The sequence below is a fragment of the Peromyscus leucopus genome, chromosome 16_21, assembly GCF_004664715.2.
Source record: "Peromyscus leucopus breed LL Stock chromosome 16_21, UCI_PerLeu_2.1, whole genome shotgun sequence".
Taxonomy (NCBI): domain Eukaryota; kingdom Metazoa; phylum Chordata; class Mammalia; order Rodentia; family Cricetidae; genus Peromyscus; species Peromyscus leucopus.
In genome coordinates, this window is record NC_051084.1 from 34,096,325 (window position 1) to 34,110,620 (window position 14,296).

Here is a 14,296-nt window from a genome sequence, read left to right on the forward strand (position 1 = left end):
GAGGAGGGATTGTAGGAGCCGGGGGTTCAGGGACATCACAGGAAAACCCACAGACATGGCTAGCCTGGCTCATGAGAACTCACAGAGTCTGAACCAACAACCAGGGAGCCTTCATGGGACTGACCTAGGCCCTCTACATACATGTGACAGTTGTGTAGCTTGGTCTATTTGTGGGACTCCCAGCAATGGGAGCAGGGGCTGTCCCTGGTGCTTTGGCTGGCTCTTGGGAACCTATTCCTCATAGGATTGCCTTGCTCAGCTGAATACAGGGGGAGGCGCAGACTGATACGCCATGCTTTGCTGATGCCCAGGAGAGGTCTGCCCCTTTCTAAGCAAATAGAGGATTGGGGAAGGACAGAGGAAAGGAGGGGTGAGGAGTGGGAGTGAGGAGGGGGGGGCTGCAGTCAGGATGTAAAATAAATACATTTTTAAAAAGAATGATTTTAAACAGATCTGAGGGAAATCAATTTTCTTTCCCAATCCAACTTCTAAAGCCCCAAAGCCAGAAGCTTTGGGTTAATCTTACTTTTTCCAAATTATTGTGGCTCCTTTCTTCTAAGGGCAACATTTCAAGAAACTATTAGTGCTTACTAAGGGCTGGGGGGTGCTAAGTACTAGATTGTGATAGTAAATACAAGCGGTCCCTGCAGGAGTTCCAGGTAAACAAGGAATTGCGTGGACCTCAACTTGCAGTTTTAGTTACTTCCGCACTGTTAGGATTCAGGCAGTGTGGCCACTGGCTTCTTAAGCTGTGGTTTTATGGCAGTGATGGATGGCCGTGGGACTCTCACGGCAGGGCAATGCTTTTAACAGAAAAAAACAAGTCTCCCTGTTTCCTGTCCCTGAGAAGCCATTTGAGAGCTTCATGTGTGTTTCAAAAAAAACAAAGGACGTGTACACGAGATAAAGCCGGTTTGTTGCCAAGACTGATTGCTGGAGTCAAGGACTTTCACCAGATAGTCCTTTGGTTCTATAAACAAGAATTCCTGGGGCAGCAGGATTCTCTCTCTCTCTGTCTCTCTGTCTCTCTGTCTCTCTCTCTCACACACACCCTTATGTTTCTCTCTTTTTATTCCCTTTTAGTTAGCCTGCCTTAAAAAAATGATTAAAAATTTTAAATAGATACAAAAGTCAGAAGAACAATGCTGAATACCCAGCCGCAGAGATCACTAACGTTTTATTAATTTTATTTTGTTCATATTCTACTATGCATTCCTAAGATGTGGTCTTCCTTATTTATGTAACAATGCGGTTGTGATTACAGCTATGAAAAGTAGTAATAACTCGTCTGTATCTGATGCCCTGTCTATGTTTAACTTTCCTAATAGTTTCAAATGTTCATTTTTATTGCTAGTTTGAATCAGGATTCAACAAGTTTTACTATTGACTGTATTTTGCTGTGTCACTTAAATTTCCTTACATTGTCCTTCCTTCCTTCTTCCTCTTTGCTATTTGCTGAAAATGCCCAGTCATCTAACCATCAGATTATAGAGTATCTCATATTTCAGATTTGATTGCTTCTTTATTGTATCTCTTAGCCCCCCAACTCCCATAGCTAATGTTATTAGGATTTAAACCCCCATATTCCCTATTGACATGGAATTATCACACCTCAACCAAGAGGAAGTAAAACAGATTGCCGTTCTGAGACACAGAGCGTGAGGACAGCTTTCAACATATAATGGTACCTGAGCTGGGGTGATGGGTGAGATTGCCCCAGGGAAGAATACCCCAGGATGGAGCGTGGTGGGAAGTTAACATGAAATTTGTGGTTGCAGGAAGGAGACTCTGCAAAGGCCAAGAAATTGGGGACGTGAGGAGGGAAATCCAAGAGCTGAGTCACAGGAGCCGAGAAGGCAGAAGGAGATGCCTTGTTTAGTGTGTGCCTCACTTACAAAGCATGTGCCAATGATATGCAAATGTGAATTTATAAAGCAGGCAACTTTACATTCAGTATGATCCCAAGGAAATAACCCAAACGGTGCTTTATGGAAGACACTGTATATGACTCATTTGGGAGAAGAAAGAAGTAAAGATTGGTGATACTGAAAAAAATCAATGGCATTTATATCATTCCCCTGTAAAGGTCAGGGAACATTGAAGAGGGGCAGGAGGTATATAAGAGCCAGAAGATGGGTTTAGAGGCTTTGAAATGCCATCTAGATTTGGCACAACAATTCCAATCGTAAACTAACCACCATGGTTACCTGTACTGACCTGCACAAGACTGGCCCTGTCAACAATGTCACAGGTTGGGGAGGGGCTCATGAGATGCTATTACTTGCTGCTCAACTATTGGCTATTGATAGATTCTGGGAAAGGGGTAGTTACTGTCTTCAATAGTATACACACAGCTGAGTCCACCAAGCTCTGATGGGTGGCTCCATGGTCACACAGATGGCCCCTGGTTAAACTATTCAGTAGGTTACAAAATACATGTATAGACATGAATTAAGAAAAACAATTGCAGCAGGGAGATGGGAGAGGGTTGGGGGGTAAGTGGTCAGGAGACATTGTGCACATGTGTGAAACTGTCCGTCAACACATTTAACTAATAAAAAAAATGGGTGGAGTTGGAGTGAAAGTGAGTCCCTAAACCTAAATAGTTTGCCTTTTCTGTGAAATCCTAGGTAGATTTGAAATCTAGCATCTTTATACCTGTATTTGAAAGCATCCATCTGCATGCTGAGCACTACATCCTGGTCACAGGATTTTTCACTGGCCCCAGGATTTCACACTGGCCCCAGGCTGCTCACCAGTTACATACTCACCCATGCTTCAGCTGTTTCATTGTTGGACTTTGGGACTCACTGGAGTCACAGCACACATGTGACCGTCTCTTCATGTCCTTTCTCCAGAGCTACGGTTCACCTGGTCAAGTCTCAACAGAATCGTCAGCCGTGCTTGTTGGACACTGACTGCCAGCTGCACAGAGGTCTGAGAACTTGCACTTCTAGCAGTTTCCATGAGGTGAAGATCATCTCTGAGGACCCTCTGTTAGTCTCAACTCCAAAAGCTCAAGTTCCCTCAGCCAACTGCATTGCCCCACTCAATGACAGATCAATGCCAACCACACTCTGGCTCTATTGGGAATTCACAACTTTATAACATAGCAAACTACTCCTAACATAAAGCTGCCACCAGAATAGTTGTTAAGTGTTTAGTTTGGGGGCCCTAAGCTTATTCTTTTGTGCAGCCATCACTATGGCCCATCTCCAGAACTTCATCTTCCCAAATGAAAATGCTTTAATGCCTCTTAAACAGTAACTCCTCATTCTCCGATCTCCCCGAAAAATAACGCTTCTCTTTCTGTGAATTTGATTAGATGGTTCACACAAGTAGAATCATGAAGTGTTTTTTCTTTAATGATTTTTTATTTACCATATTATCATCAAAGTTTATCCATGTTATAGCATGTCAGAATTTCCATCTTTCATGGCTGAGTAGCATCCCACATCCATTGTATTTACAGGCCACATCCATCCTTCTGTTTCTGGAACCTTGGCTGCCACTCTGAATAAATAGTAGTGTGCTGATGTGCACTTGCATTTCTTCCGCTCTTGGCCAAGCTGAATAACCCTGTCACTATTGAAGCCTCAAATTCTTTCTGACACATACCTAGAAGTGGGATTGCTGAATCATACAGTTATTCCGTTTGTTGCTGTCAACTAATATCTACCTCTTACTGGATAATTCGCAAAGCACCGTGTAGTAGAGCTCATACATTATCTCACTCATTTCCCATGCAAACCCCACGAGGTAGATATTACACCCACATCTTACAGATATTACAGGCATTTCAGAAAGAATGACTACTTGCCTACTTCCCAAGAAGCCCAACTGTAATTTGCTCTTCATCTGTCTCAAATCCCCCCAGGCAAAGCAGAACAGACTGTTGCACACAGTGGCCCCACATTTTCACCCTTCCTTTATCCTTCACTTACCTCAGCTGTGTCTCGTAAGGCTCTGTAAGCTGCAGGGAGATGGACCATCAACTCTGCGGGCTCTCTGAGCTCAGTCTTCACAGAGCAACCAGATACCATGTTGTTTTGTTTGTGTTTTTGATGCACCTTTGACAATGGTGGTCCCCCATGATAATTTCCTATTGAGTTAGCAATCATAAATTTGATTCAATTTCTGAAAATAATGGCTATTTAATTTGATATTTTTGAACAGCTTCCTATGTAATCAAGGTAGAATGATATAAAAGTGATTTTTTCCCCTCCCTGTTATCAAAAGGCAAGGATATCAGTTTCAATGCCGCTTTATACTGACTACAGAAATGACTTGACATCTTGGTGGCTCTGGAAAATTGGGACTACAATGTCCACTTACATTAGGGAAGAATTAGTGACATACAGGTTTAAGAAGAAAGCTTAATTTGATGCTGCTACTTTTATAAAATCTACTTTTATTTATTTATTTATTTAATTTTTTTGAGACAGAGTTTTATTCTGTAGCTTTGGCTGGTCTGGAACCTGCTGATCTAGAACTCATAGAGGCCCACCTGCCTCTGCCTCCTGAGTGAATGCCGGGATTAAATGTGTGTGCCACCACATTTAGCCTATATATAAAATATAACTTTAGACAGAAAAAAATCTTCCCAGCTGCAATCACAGGAAAGTCAGTTTCTTTCTGATTTTGTTTTAAAGAACGAGATGCTGTGATTCAAAAATTGAATAAGTATTTATTGTTCCAGAAGGTACATTGCTTTTTATACATATTTCATAAATGATACAGGATTGTACACGTGTTCAACATTTTGCTTGCCCCCCCTTGCCTCCCACACCACCCAGAGGATTCACTCATTGCACTGTGCCTTTCCTTCGTAAGAACCCTGCACCCCAACAGGATGGATGGTTTAAAAATACTCCACGCAACAGAAAGAAACGGGGGAGAGGTTGGACAACAGGAAGGAAGTAGGAGGCTGGGGACTGAGACATGCATCCTTTCACTCTGTCATGCCAGTGAAGGGTGGTGGCGGAAGCGGCAGTCCCGGCTGGCCTTCGACCTCTGCAAGGCACCTGGAGTCTGGGCTTGTCATCTGCTTTCATACACAATGATCCCAAAAGGAGGAGGAAAAGGAAACCCCTTGCCCCACGAGGAGGGCTGAATCACGTGAAGGGATAAAAAAGCCAAAAGCCAATCAGCTGTGCGGCAAGCCCGCCTCGTCCCTGCCATCCCGGCCCCCGGAACAGTTAAAAACAAGACAGTAGACAGAGATTTCTTTGACTTTTCGAGTGCAGGTGCCATCTGGAAATATAGTAGAAAACATTCTGATAGAGGATAAGATTAATTCTTCTGCCTCTCAATTTAAGATAAAAAGAAAGAGGGTGGAGAAGGTAGGCTAAAGGAAGCCATAGAAAGGTATTCTTGTATAAAGATAATCGCACCCTTTGAGATCCACCCTTGATCTACAGCGACTGGAGTTACGGTAGGGTTGGGACGATGGTGCACAATGGTGAGGAAGTGTGTGTCTCAGATTAACCAAAGGCATCCCAGGGCTGAGGCAGCCACAGAGCCAGGATTTTTTAGCTGACCTGTAGACCGTCCATCCTCCTTGTTGGGTAACACGGATGAACACTGGCCCTCTGACCTGTGATGTGGAGCAGTGGGGGTTATCAAAGGGATTGGCATAGAAAGGAGAGGATCTTTTCCTCCTCTGAAGACTAATTGGTAAAAAAAACAAAACAAAATACAACGAAAACCTCATGCAGTATTGCCAGTGATTTCTAGACCCCGATTCAGAGTCCTGGGAGATAGACATGAGAACTCATGAAGAGATGATTCAACTGTCAATCATCAAACAGTCGTAAGTTGATTCCAATGATTATTTGAATAAAAGTAGTGTAACCTACGTAAGTAGGTAGCTGGTCAGAAAAGGGATCCAGGATGGAGAGATTCCTGGTAACTTTGCAGAGACTGGGTCTAACTTAAGATGAAGGCTAATCTCACCGGCTCAGACTCTGCCAACCATGATTCATAAGGATTTGCTTTCTTATATAGTTATTTATTCCTATGTCAAAAATAAGAAACTTTAAATAAAAAAAAAATCAAAAAAACCAGACTAGAGCTGAGTGGGGTGCTGGTGTGTTAGTGTTTTGCAGACCTTGCAAAGATGTAAGAGACGAACACCCCAACATCACCCTTGCTTGTCCTCTTGGCTGTAACTGCGCTGTTCCCATTTGGAAACGGAGCCGTTTAAGACAAGATTCACCACACCCTTTGTACTGGTACTCCACGATGCCTGGTCCTCAGAACTGAACATCCCTTTCTTCCCCAAGATCCCTTTTGTGTTCTGTTTTAGAATTAAAGGTAAAAACCCTCTCCCCCACGAGGCCCCCCCTTCCACCTGCAATGCTTTGATTAAAAAGGCATGAGTTATAAACAGGTGCTCTCTCTGCCGGGATTCACGCTCTGCGCAGATCAATCCTTTTCTCCGATCTGTCGGAGGGGCAGATGTACTTGCAACGGGTCTCTCAGTCTCTTAAGGTCCATTTCTGCCTAAAATAGAGACAACAGGTGAGGAAGGGTGGCCGGTGAAGCTGTGAGCAACATTGCTGCCCCCTAAGAGAGGGAACAGCCCTGCCTTCATTACTACAATCGGAAGATAATCCTCTCAGAGAAAATCAGAAAGACAAATGTCTGTAGCCCCAGAATTCAGGGACTATGTGGGACATCCGTGACAGCATTCCTGCATAAACCTTTAAGAGGAACCAAAGTCTTAAAAAGTCTTAAGACTTTGTTCATTCAATATCTATTTAAGTATTTACTCAGTCAATAATTTGTGTGTGTGTGTGTGTGTGTGTGTGTGTGTGTGTGTGTGTGTGTGTGTGTGTGATAGGTCTTTCTATGTAACTCTGACTGCCCTGGAACTCAGATGTAGACCTGTGTAGACCAGGCTATCCTTGAACTCAAGAGCTCAGCCTGCCTCTACCTCTGGAGTGCTAGGATTAAAAACGTGTGTCACCATGCTTTGCTCAACTTTGTTGATTTTTGAGATCATCTCACTCTGTAGCCTAGGTTAGCCTCAAACTCATAGTAGCCTTCCTACCCCTGCCTTTCAGTGCTAGGATGATAGGCATGAGTCTTCCCACCAGCTAGAGCAGTGTTAAAAGGATGTGCAGTCAATTGAAGCCTCTTTGAAGCATCTCATGCTTGGGTCTCATCCTTAAGAATTGTATTAATAAAAAAAAAAACAAAAAAGCCGGGCAGTGGTGGCGCACGCCTTTAATCCCAGCACTCGGGAGGCAGCGCCAGGTGGATCTCTGTGAGTTGGAGGCCAGCCTGGTCTACAGAGTGAGTTCTAGGAAAGGTACAAAATTACATAGAGAAACCCTGTCTCGAAAAACCAAAAAAAAAAAAAAAAAAAAAAGAGTTGTATTAATTAGCTGTGGGCGGAGCTGATGCACCTGTATTTATACTGGCTCCAGAGATGACTGACCAGTACTACCCTTGGCTTAGAATGACTACATACAGCACCAGAAGGCAATGTGGAAGGTGGATTACACCTATTAACAGCACAACCTTATCAACACACACAACCTCATCCACACACACAACCTCATCAACACACACAACTTCATCAACACACAACCTCATCAACACACACACACACACACACACACACACCAGGTAGCTAAGCACTACAGAGGAAGGAAGACCTTCTGGGGACTGTTGAAAACCTCTGAAATCACTAGACTATGGAGAAAACAAACAGGGATTTATTCGCCAAAACTGAAGGAAGTGCAGGAATTTGAAAGAGGTGCTGCTTCTTGGAGAATATGCTCGTCTTTAAAAGGCATCTTCTAGAACGCCCTCCAGGGTACGCCTGGCACAGACCTTCGGTCTCTCCTCCTTGCTGTGGGGTTTTTACTTTGGTGCTGTTGCTGCCATCCAATTTAGTTGGGAAGTCTTTGGATCAATTATTGTAGAGCAATTAAGAGAAAACGAAAGTCACCAAATAAACAAGCAAATAAAAAACACCCAGACGACTCTAATTGAAAAGCAGGCAATTCTGAAGAATTGAAAACGAACAAAAGAAAAAATAGCTCTAAAAATCTCAGTGTTGGTGTCAACAGGACAGCTGGGACTTGTCATCTTTTCATCCACTCAGGTATGAAAACTAGAGGTGATGTGGTGGCACACTGGTGTCAACCCAGTACCAGTACCCCAGAGACTGAGCTAGGAGGATCACCGGAGTTAGAGGCCAGCCTAAGGCACATACCCAGACACGTCTCGTAAACAACAACAACAACCACAACAACACCTGGAGATGTAAATCAACTAGCCAAGCTTGCCTAGTATGCTCGAGGCCTTGATCTCAATTCCAGGCATCTCATAAACCTGATGTATAATCGATCCCAGTACTTGGAAGGTGGAGGCAGGAGGATCAGAAGTTCAAGTCGTCCTAACCGCTATACACTGAGTTCAAGGACAGGCCAGGTTACACAAGACACTGCCTTAAAACAAACAAACAAACAAAAAAATGTCCTTATGAGAAACCAACTCCCTTAAAAACAACCGTCTAGCTAAGTGTCTACTGCTAACAGTTTAAATAACTACCTTTACCCAGGATACAGTGGCTGGATCCCTCCTTCAGGCTGCCCATTTGAAGGACCATGATTATGGATAATAATAGTGCTATTTAAGATGGGGCTGTAAATTCTTCTAGAATTTACCTGAGCAATTGCATCCTTGAGTTGATTGTATTTCTCTAGGTCAAAACGTGACTTTTTGGCTCCTTTATGGAAAAATAATAAGTATTGTCTGTCTCTGGCTTCTGGATAAACATATTCCTACAAAACAAAGGAGAAATTAGCCCATGAGTCCTCACTAGTAGTATTCTAAAGACATTAACTGTTGGTTAATTATTAACATTAATTAGACTCAACACAACATGTATACATAAGGACAGACCAACATGCCGTGGCACATATTTAGTTATTTCGTAAACATTTGTTTGTCTTTTGTGTTTTGAGATCAAGTTCCCATATGTCTCTTGGGCAGGCATGGATCCTGGGCTCAAGCCATCCTCCTGCCTCATCCTCCCCAGCATCGGGGACTGCAGACACTGTGCTGGGATTTGATTGTTTTGTTCATTTCTTACTGCTGCATGCTATTCTACTGCAGACCACATCGTGGTGTCTGTCTGTTGTCTCTTCTACCACTGCTAAGCTGAGAGGGGCCGGCATGCCTGGATTCACTGAGTTTTATTATTTCAAGGACTTTGCTGTCCGTCGTACAGATTCTTTAGGTGGAGAATGTAGCATATCATTGTAACAATTCAGAAGAATTTAGATGTTGCTCATGGTGTTCATTAGAGATGGTAGTTAGGCACACCAATATTTAGCATAAGAAGCTATGTCCATTTAATTCAGCTGATGCTTCTGGTCAGAGGTGTGACTAAATTGTTTACTATTGCTATGTCACAACTTGTCACTTGGGGGCAGTAGCAGTATTCTGCAAGTTCAGTGGCTCGTCTAACACACAGGAAGGACACAATTCTGAAGCTACAACTACGCGGTAACGTAGAAAGTGCTGCCAGTGTGTTCCAGACTGGCACTGCATTAATGTGGAGCCCCAGTGGATATGTACAAAGAGGAGCTCTCTGTGGCAGTAATCAGTTACCCGCCCCCCAGCCCAGCCCTCCCAGCTCAGGCTGGCCTAGAATTTTCTATGTAGACCACACGCCACTTCTGCTACCCAAGTGCTAGAATATAGGCGTGTGACACATTCTTCAATACTACTATTATTCTAGATCCAGATTATTTTGTTTTCAGAAATAACTATACATGAACAAAGTCAACAGAGGGAACGTGGTAATTTACAGGAAAGAGAAGATTGGGGGCAGAACACAGCTGGGTTCAGTTCCCGAACCTACAGTTTTCAACCTGTAACTCTTATCCTAATGAGCCTTACTTCCTCGTCTGTAGAATGGATATGTACTTATAGAACTGAGACGAAATACATGGGGGATGCATATTTATGCTATTAGATGTAAAATGTATGATACGTGATTCACCTCGGGGAAAGGTGTATGGATGTTTTCACAGATGTGAGAAGGGAAACTTAATCTTTTCATAATTGAAGAGATGCAAAGTCCATAGGGAAATGCCCCCCCCCCTCTTTTTTTTTAATTTGACTGACTGGCAAGAATATATCACAAATAGTTTCTGAATTCAAGGTATAACTGGAGAGGTTCTGGGACGTGCCTGAAGGCGTGACTCATTAATTTCATTTGTTCCTTTTATTCAGTCCTTGAGGTATAAGGTGCCATGTCACAGGGTCAGGGATAAAATGTGAACGGTGTCCTGCCTGCGCAGGTGTGCTAGAGCACATCTGTAACCTCAGCACCGAAGGCCTAGACAGGAAGATCCCAAACTTCAGGCCACACTGAATTACAAAGTGAGAGCCTGTCCCCAGAGCAAACAAACCACACCCTTCCAATAATAATAATAATAATAATAATAATAATAATAAAAATAATAATAATAAAAATCCACATAAAGATATTATAGTCTCCTTTGAAGGAAAAGACATTGAATAAATAATTATGAACAGCACAGGGCAAGAAAAATGAGAGACTAATTCAAGAGGAAAGGGAGACACTGAGCTGCAGGAAAATGATCAAAAGCTCATAAAAGGTGGGGGTTTAAGTAAACCTTGAAATAGGACAGTTAGGAAGGAGCAGGGAGAACTTTCCAGATCGAAGAATGCTGTGAGGAGAGGAATGGGGTAGGGGGCAATGGAGGGCATCTTGGGGGACTAGAACACAGTGCAAACACTGAGCTGAGAGACATTTAAGGAGGGACAGCCATCAGTTATGAAAGCCCAGGCTGGGGAGGAGGAAGAGGGAAACTGAGGCAGGCTGCACCCAGAGAGGCAGCTGGGTAGGATGACATGGTTGCTCATTCTGTTTACTCAGGACTGTTATGAGTCACAGTCACCTAGCAGACCCTGGGTGAGCATTCAGAGAACATGGACTTTTCACTTTCCCCTTGTCTACCAGGCATGTTTGGGAGGCCAAGAAAGGTTACATAAAATTCCCATGCTTTTGTTCCCCCACACAAGTCTAGGTCCACGATCACAGATCTAACAACAGGAGGAAAAAGTCTAGTTCAAAAGAAGCCATGTACAACTTCCTGAAGCATCCCTTAGCCTGCTTTAGACACGAAGAGAATGTGGGGAGTCTGGTGTGTCTCCGCTGCTCTGAATGTTTCTTTTTCAAGGTAACACTGGTTAGATCCAGTATGGCAGGCATAGTGACGGGTGCTGACGGAGCTCCGTGGTGGAGTGTGTCTAGCATATGAGAGGCCCTGGGTTCCATCACTGGCACCACACTAAAAAAAAAGCCATAATCCATCATCCTTCTCAAAATGTCACCACGGATCTCCATGACACTTGAACCAACACCGTCAACAAAAACTGGTTCTAGGTACTAGTATTCACTAAGGTAGCCTTGGTTGATAAGTAGACTGAGGATAAAGTGACCAAGTTCTTACTGTTCACCTTTCTTTTGTGGATCAAAACATCCTTGAACATACACAGAAGTAGCTTAGAGTCTAGTTTATGCATTCAGTTAATTATAAGGAATTTCCATCCTAAAAATTCAATGAAAAGTTGGGTGACATATATTTATACATAAAATATTTACATAAATATATAGGAAGTCAAGCCATTGTGGCTGGAGATGTAGGTCAGTGTGAGAGCTAGTGTGTATGAGGCCCTGGGTTTTAGCTTTAGCATTGTGAAAACAGTATTATAAATAAATAAATATCAAACAAAAAGGTGAACACACCCCTTATGGTGGCGTTCTTCTTCTCACTCATCTTATTACAATGTTAATTCTAGAAGCATCTATGCACGGGATTCATAGTGGCCAAGGCCATGTCATACACATCCCTCTCCATCTTTAGCACCTACAACAGTACCGGCACGTAACTGAGAACCGGCCTTGAAAACTCCATTCCTGGTTTGGAAAAGGAGACCTGGAGAGGAATCCTTACCTGGCGCGTCATCACGAAGTACGCGTACATGGCCATGGCACTTCCGTAGGTGATGAAATAGGTGACTGGCTCCATGATGTCCCAGGAGTATTCCCACCAGGTAAGCCGGGCCAAAATGCCAAACTGTGTGGCCATGTAGGCCAGGCCACCCCATAGCACCAGAGTCGTCCTCTTCTCTGCTTTCCTGCTGATTTCAATTCGTACCTAGCGGGCACACATGGACAACCTTCAGGCACTTGCTTTGGAAACAACGCCCGACTCTTTTAAACTGCTCTACGTCCACAAATGGAGTGGGACTTATCAACAAGCTGGAGTCAATTCCAGCAATCGTAACCTGCCTCCTAAATAACAGTGGTAGTGTTCACAGAACATGACGTCTACAGGGACAACTAGGAATTCTGTGTGCTTTCTGAAAGTTTTACCCTAGAGGCTTGTGGAAATAAGAGCGTGAATTTCAACAGCTCTTCATTCAACGGCAAGGCTAACTTTCCAAAGAGGTGAATAAAAGCCGCCATGTTCTCTTCCTAGTGCGTCAGACTCCATCTATTATCAGTTTTAGTTCAAATTTATCCCAGGGCAGAACAAGAGAATGAGTCAGCACAGAATGCGGATTCTGAGCAAACGTGTTCAGGACGAGATCTGCAGGATCCCCTTAGCTTTCTTATCGCGTAGGCTGAACATGGCGCATGGTAGATAACACATGGTAACAACTGTCCTTAGGAGAGCAAAGGCACACCGTTGACAGGACTTATTCCTTTCTCCAGTCCCAATCATCCAGCCTCTTAAAATGAAAACATACATGTCACACAACATGGTTTGGTCAGCGAGGGACTGCACATACGACAGTGTATGATTCACGTGTTTGTGGCGATGCTGGCATACAGAAGGCCACTGTATTGTTAGTGCAGGAGAGAGTGGTATGACTCTTGAAGGCAATGAACAGCTACGCTACTGGGGAAAGTATGTCTAAACTATCCTTTCCGTTGTTAGTCTAGAGGCGGTTACACAAGCCTCATACATGCAGGGTCACCATGTCTCTGACTCTATCAAGAGGTCATGCTGAGCAAAGACCTAGACCACCTAGGTCTACACAAATACACTCTGTGAGGTTCTCACGATGAAGTCTCTTAGAGACATTTCTCAGGATGTATCCCCACCATTAAGTGAGCAATGGCTGCACCTGCAATATCATAAAGATTCAGGGTAACATGTTCACAATACAATATTCTAAAAATGTAAAGGAGAAAAGTCAATCATGGGCCTGCATGAGGTTATTATATTCCTTCTGATTATTCTTTGTGTATAAGCATGCACATGAATATGAATAATGGTATATGAGTAATACATCATATGAATAATGTATATGAATAATACATTAAAACTTGGGTCATAATTGTCAGTGAGACGGCTCAGTGGGAAGGGTGCTTGCCAGCAAAGCTGAAGGCCTGAGTTCAATCCCTGGGACCCACACTGCAGAAGGAGAAAAACCGACTCCTGCACATCGTCCTCTGCTCTCCACATGTGCTCGTCATGGCATGTGCGTGCCCACACAGTCACACATAAACAAACAAATAGAATAAAAAACCTGGATCATATCGACACCCCTTTTACTTTCTGTAGCATGGATATTTTCTACAGTGAATTAGGTTTACACAATGTGTTCCGTACACTCTTCATTCATGACCTGGTATCCACGACATTCAGAAGCTCTCCTGGTCAGCAGTCACCCAATAAGCTAATGGACCAACTTGAATAAGCGGACTCAAGTATATCAGAGTGAGACACGGAAGCCCATGCATTGGGGGTTGGGGGGCTAACACACAGGGGATTGAGGGAGCAGCCTGAGGGGGTCCACACCTTCTCCAGGGGGGCCAGCTGCTGCTTGAGGTTCTCCAACCTCTCCACCAGCTCCCGCTCCTTGTTGAGCTGATGCTGCTCGATGCACAGCGTGGTGTAGAGCTGCTGGACCAGCGTCTTCACATCATTCAGGGTTTCTGCGTTTTCATGGCTTAGGAGGTCTGAAAGAAAGAGGTTCAGAACTGTGGTGGGGGAATATACTGTGTGAGAGAAGAATAAAAACAAACAGATACCTTAAAATAAACACATAAATAAAACAACAACATCTTAGCCAAGAGATGGCTCATTGGGGACGGTGCCTGCCGCCAAGCCCGACGACCTGAGTTCAATCCCAGGGAACAACATGGTGGAAGGAAAGAACCGACTCCCACAAGTTGTCCTCTGACCTCCACATGTGCACAAGTGTGCACACATGCATACACTCAAAGTAC

General features: G+C 43.7%; 1 protein-coding gene across 2 annotated transcripts in view; it reads right to left on the bottom strand.

Moving 5' to 3' along the window:
• Positions 1–4,667: 4,667 nt before the first annotated feature.
• Mcu (mitochondrial calcium uniporter) overlaps positions 4,668–14,296 on the bottom strand; it is a 175,926-nt gene continuing 166,297 nt past the window's right edge. The window contains exons 5-8 of one of the 2 annotated variants that reach the window (XM_028892441.1): positions 13,866–14,026; positions 12,009–12,212; positions 8,682–8,798; positions 4,668–6,500 (exon numbers count right to left, since the gene is read on the bottom strand). In XM_028892441.1, coding sequence (XP_028748274.1) covers positions 6,480–6,500; positions 8,682–8,798; positions 12,009–12,212; positions 13,866–14,026 — 503 coding nt within the window. In that variant the 3' untranslated portion in view covers positions 4,668–6,479. Of the gene's footprint in view, positions 6,505–8,681; positions 8,799–12,008; positions 12,213–13,865; positions 14,027–14,296 lie in introns of both variants that reach the window. The other variant, XM_028892440.1, reaches the window with a different exon arrangement.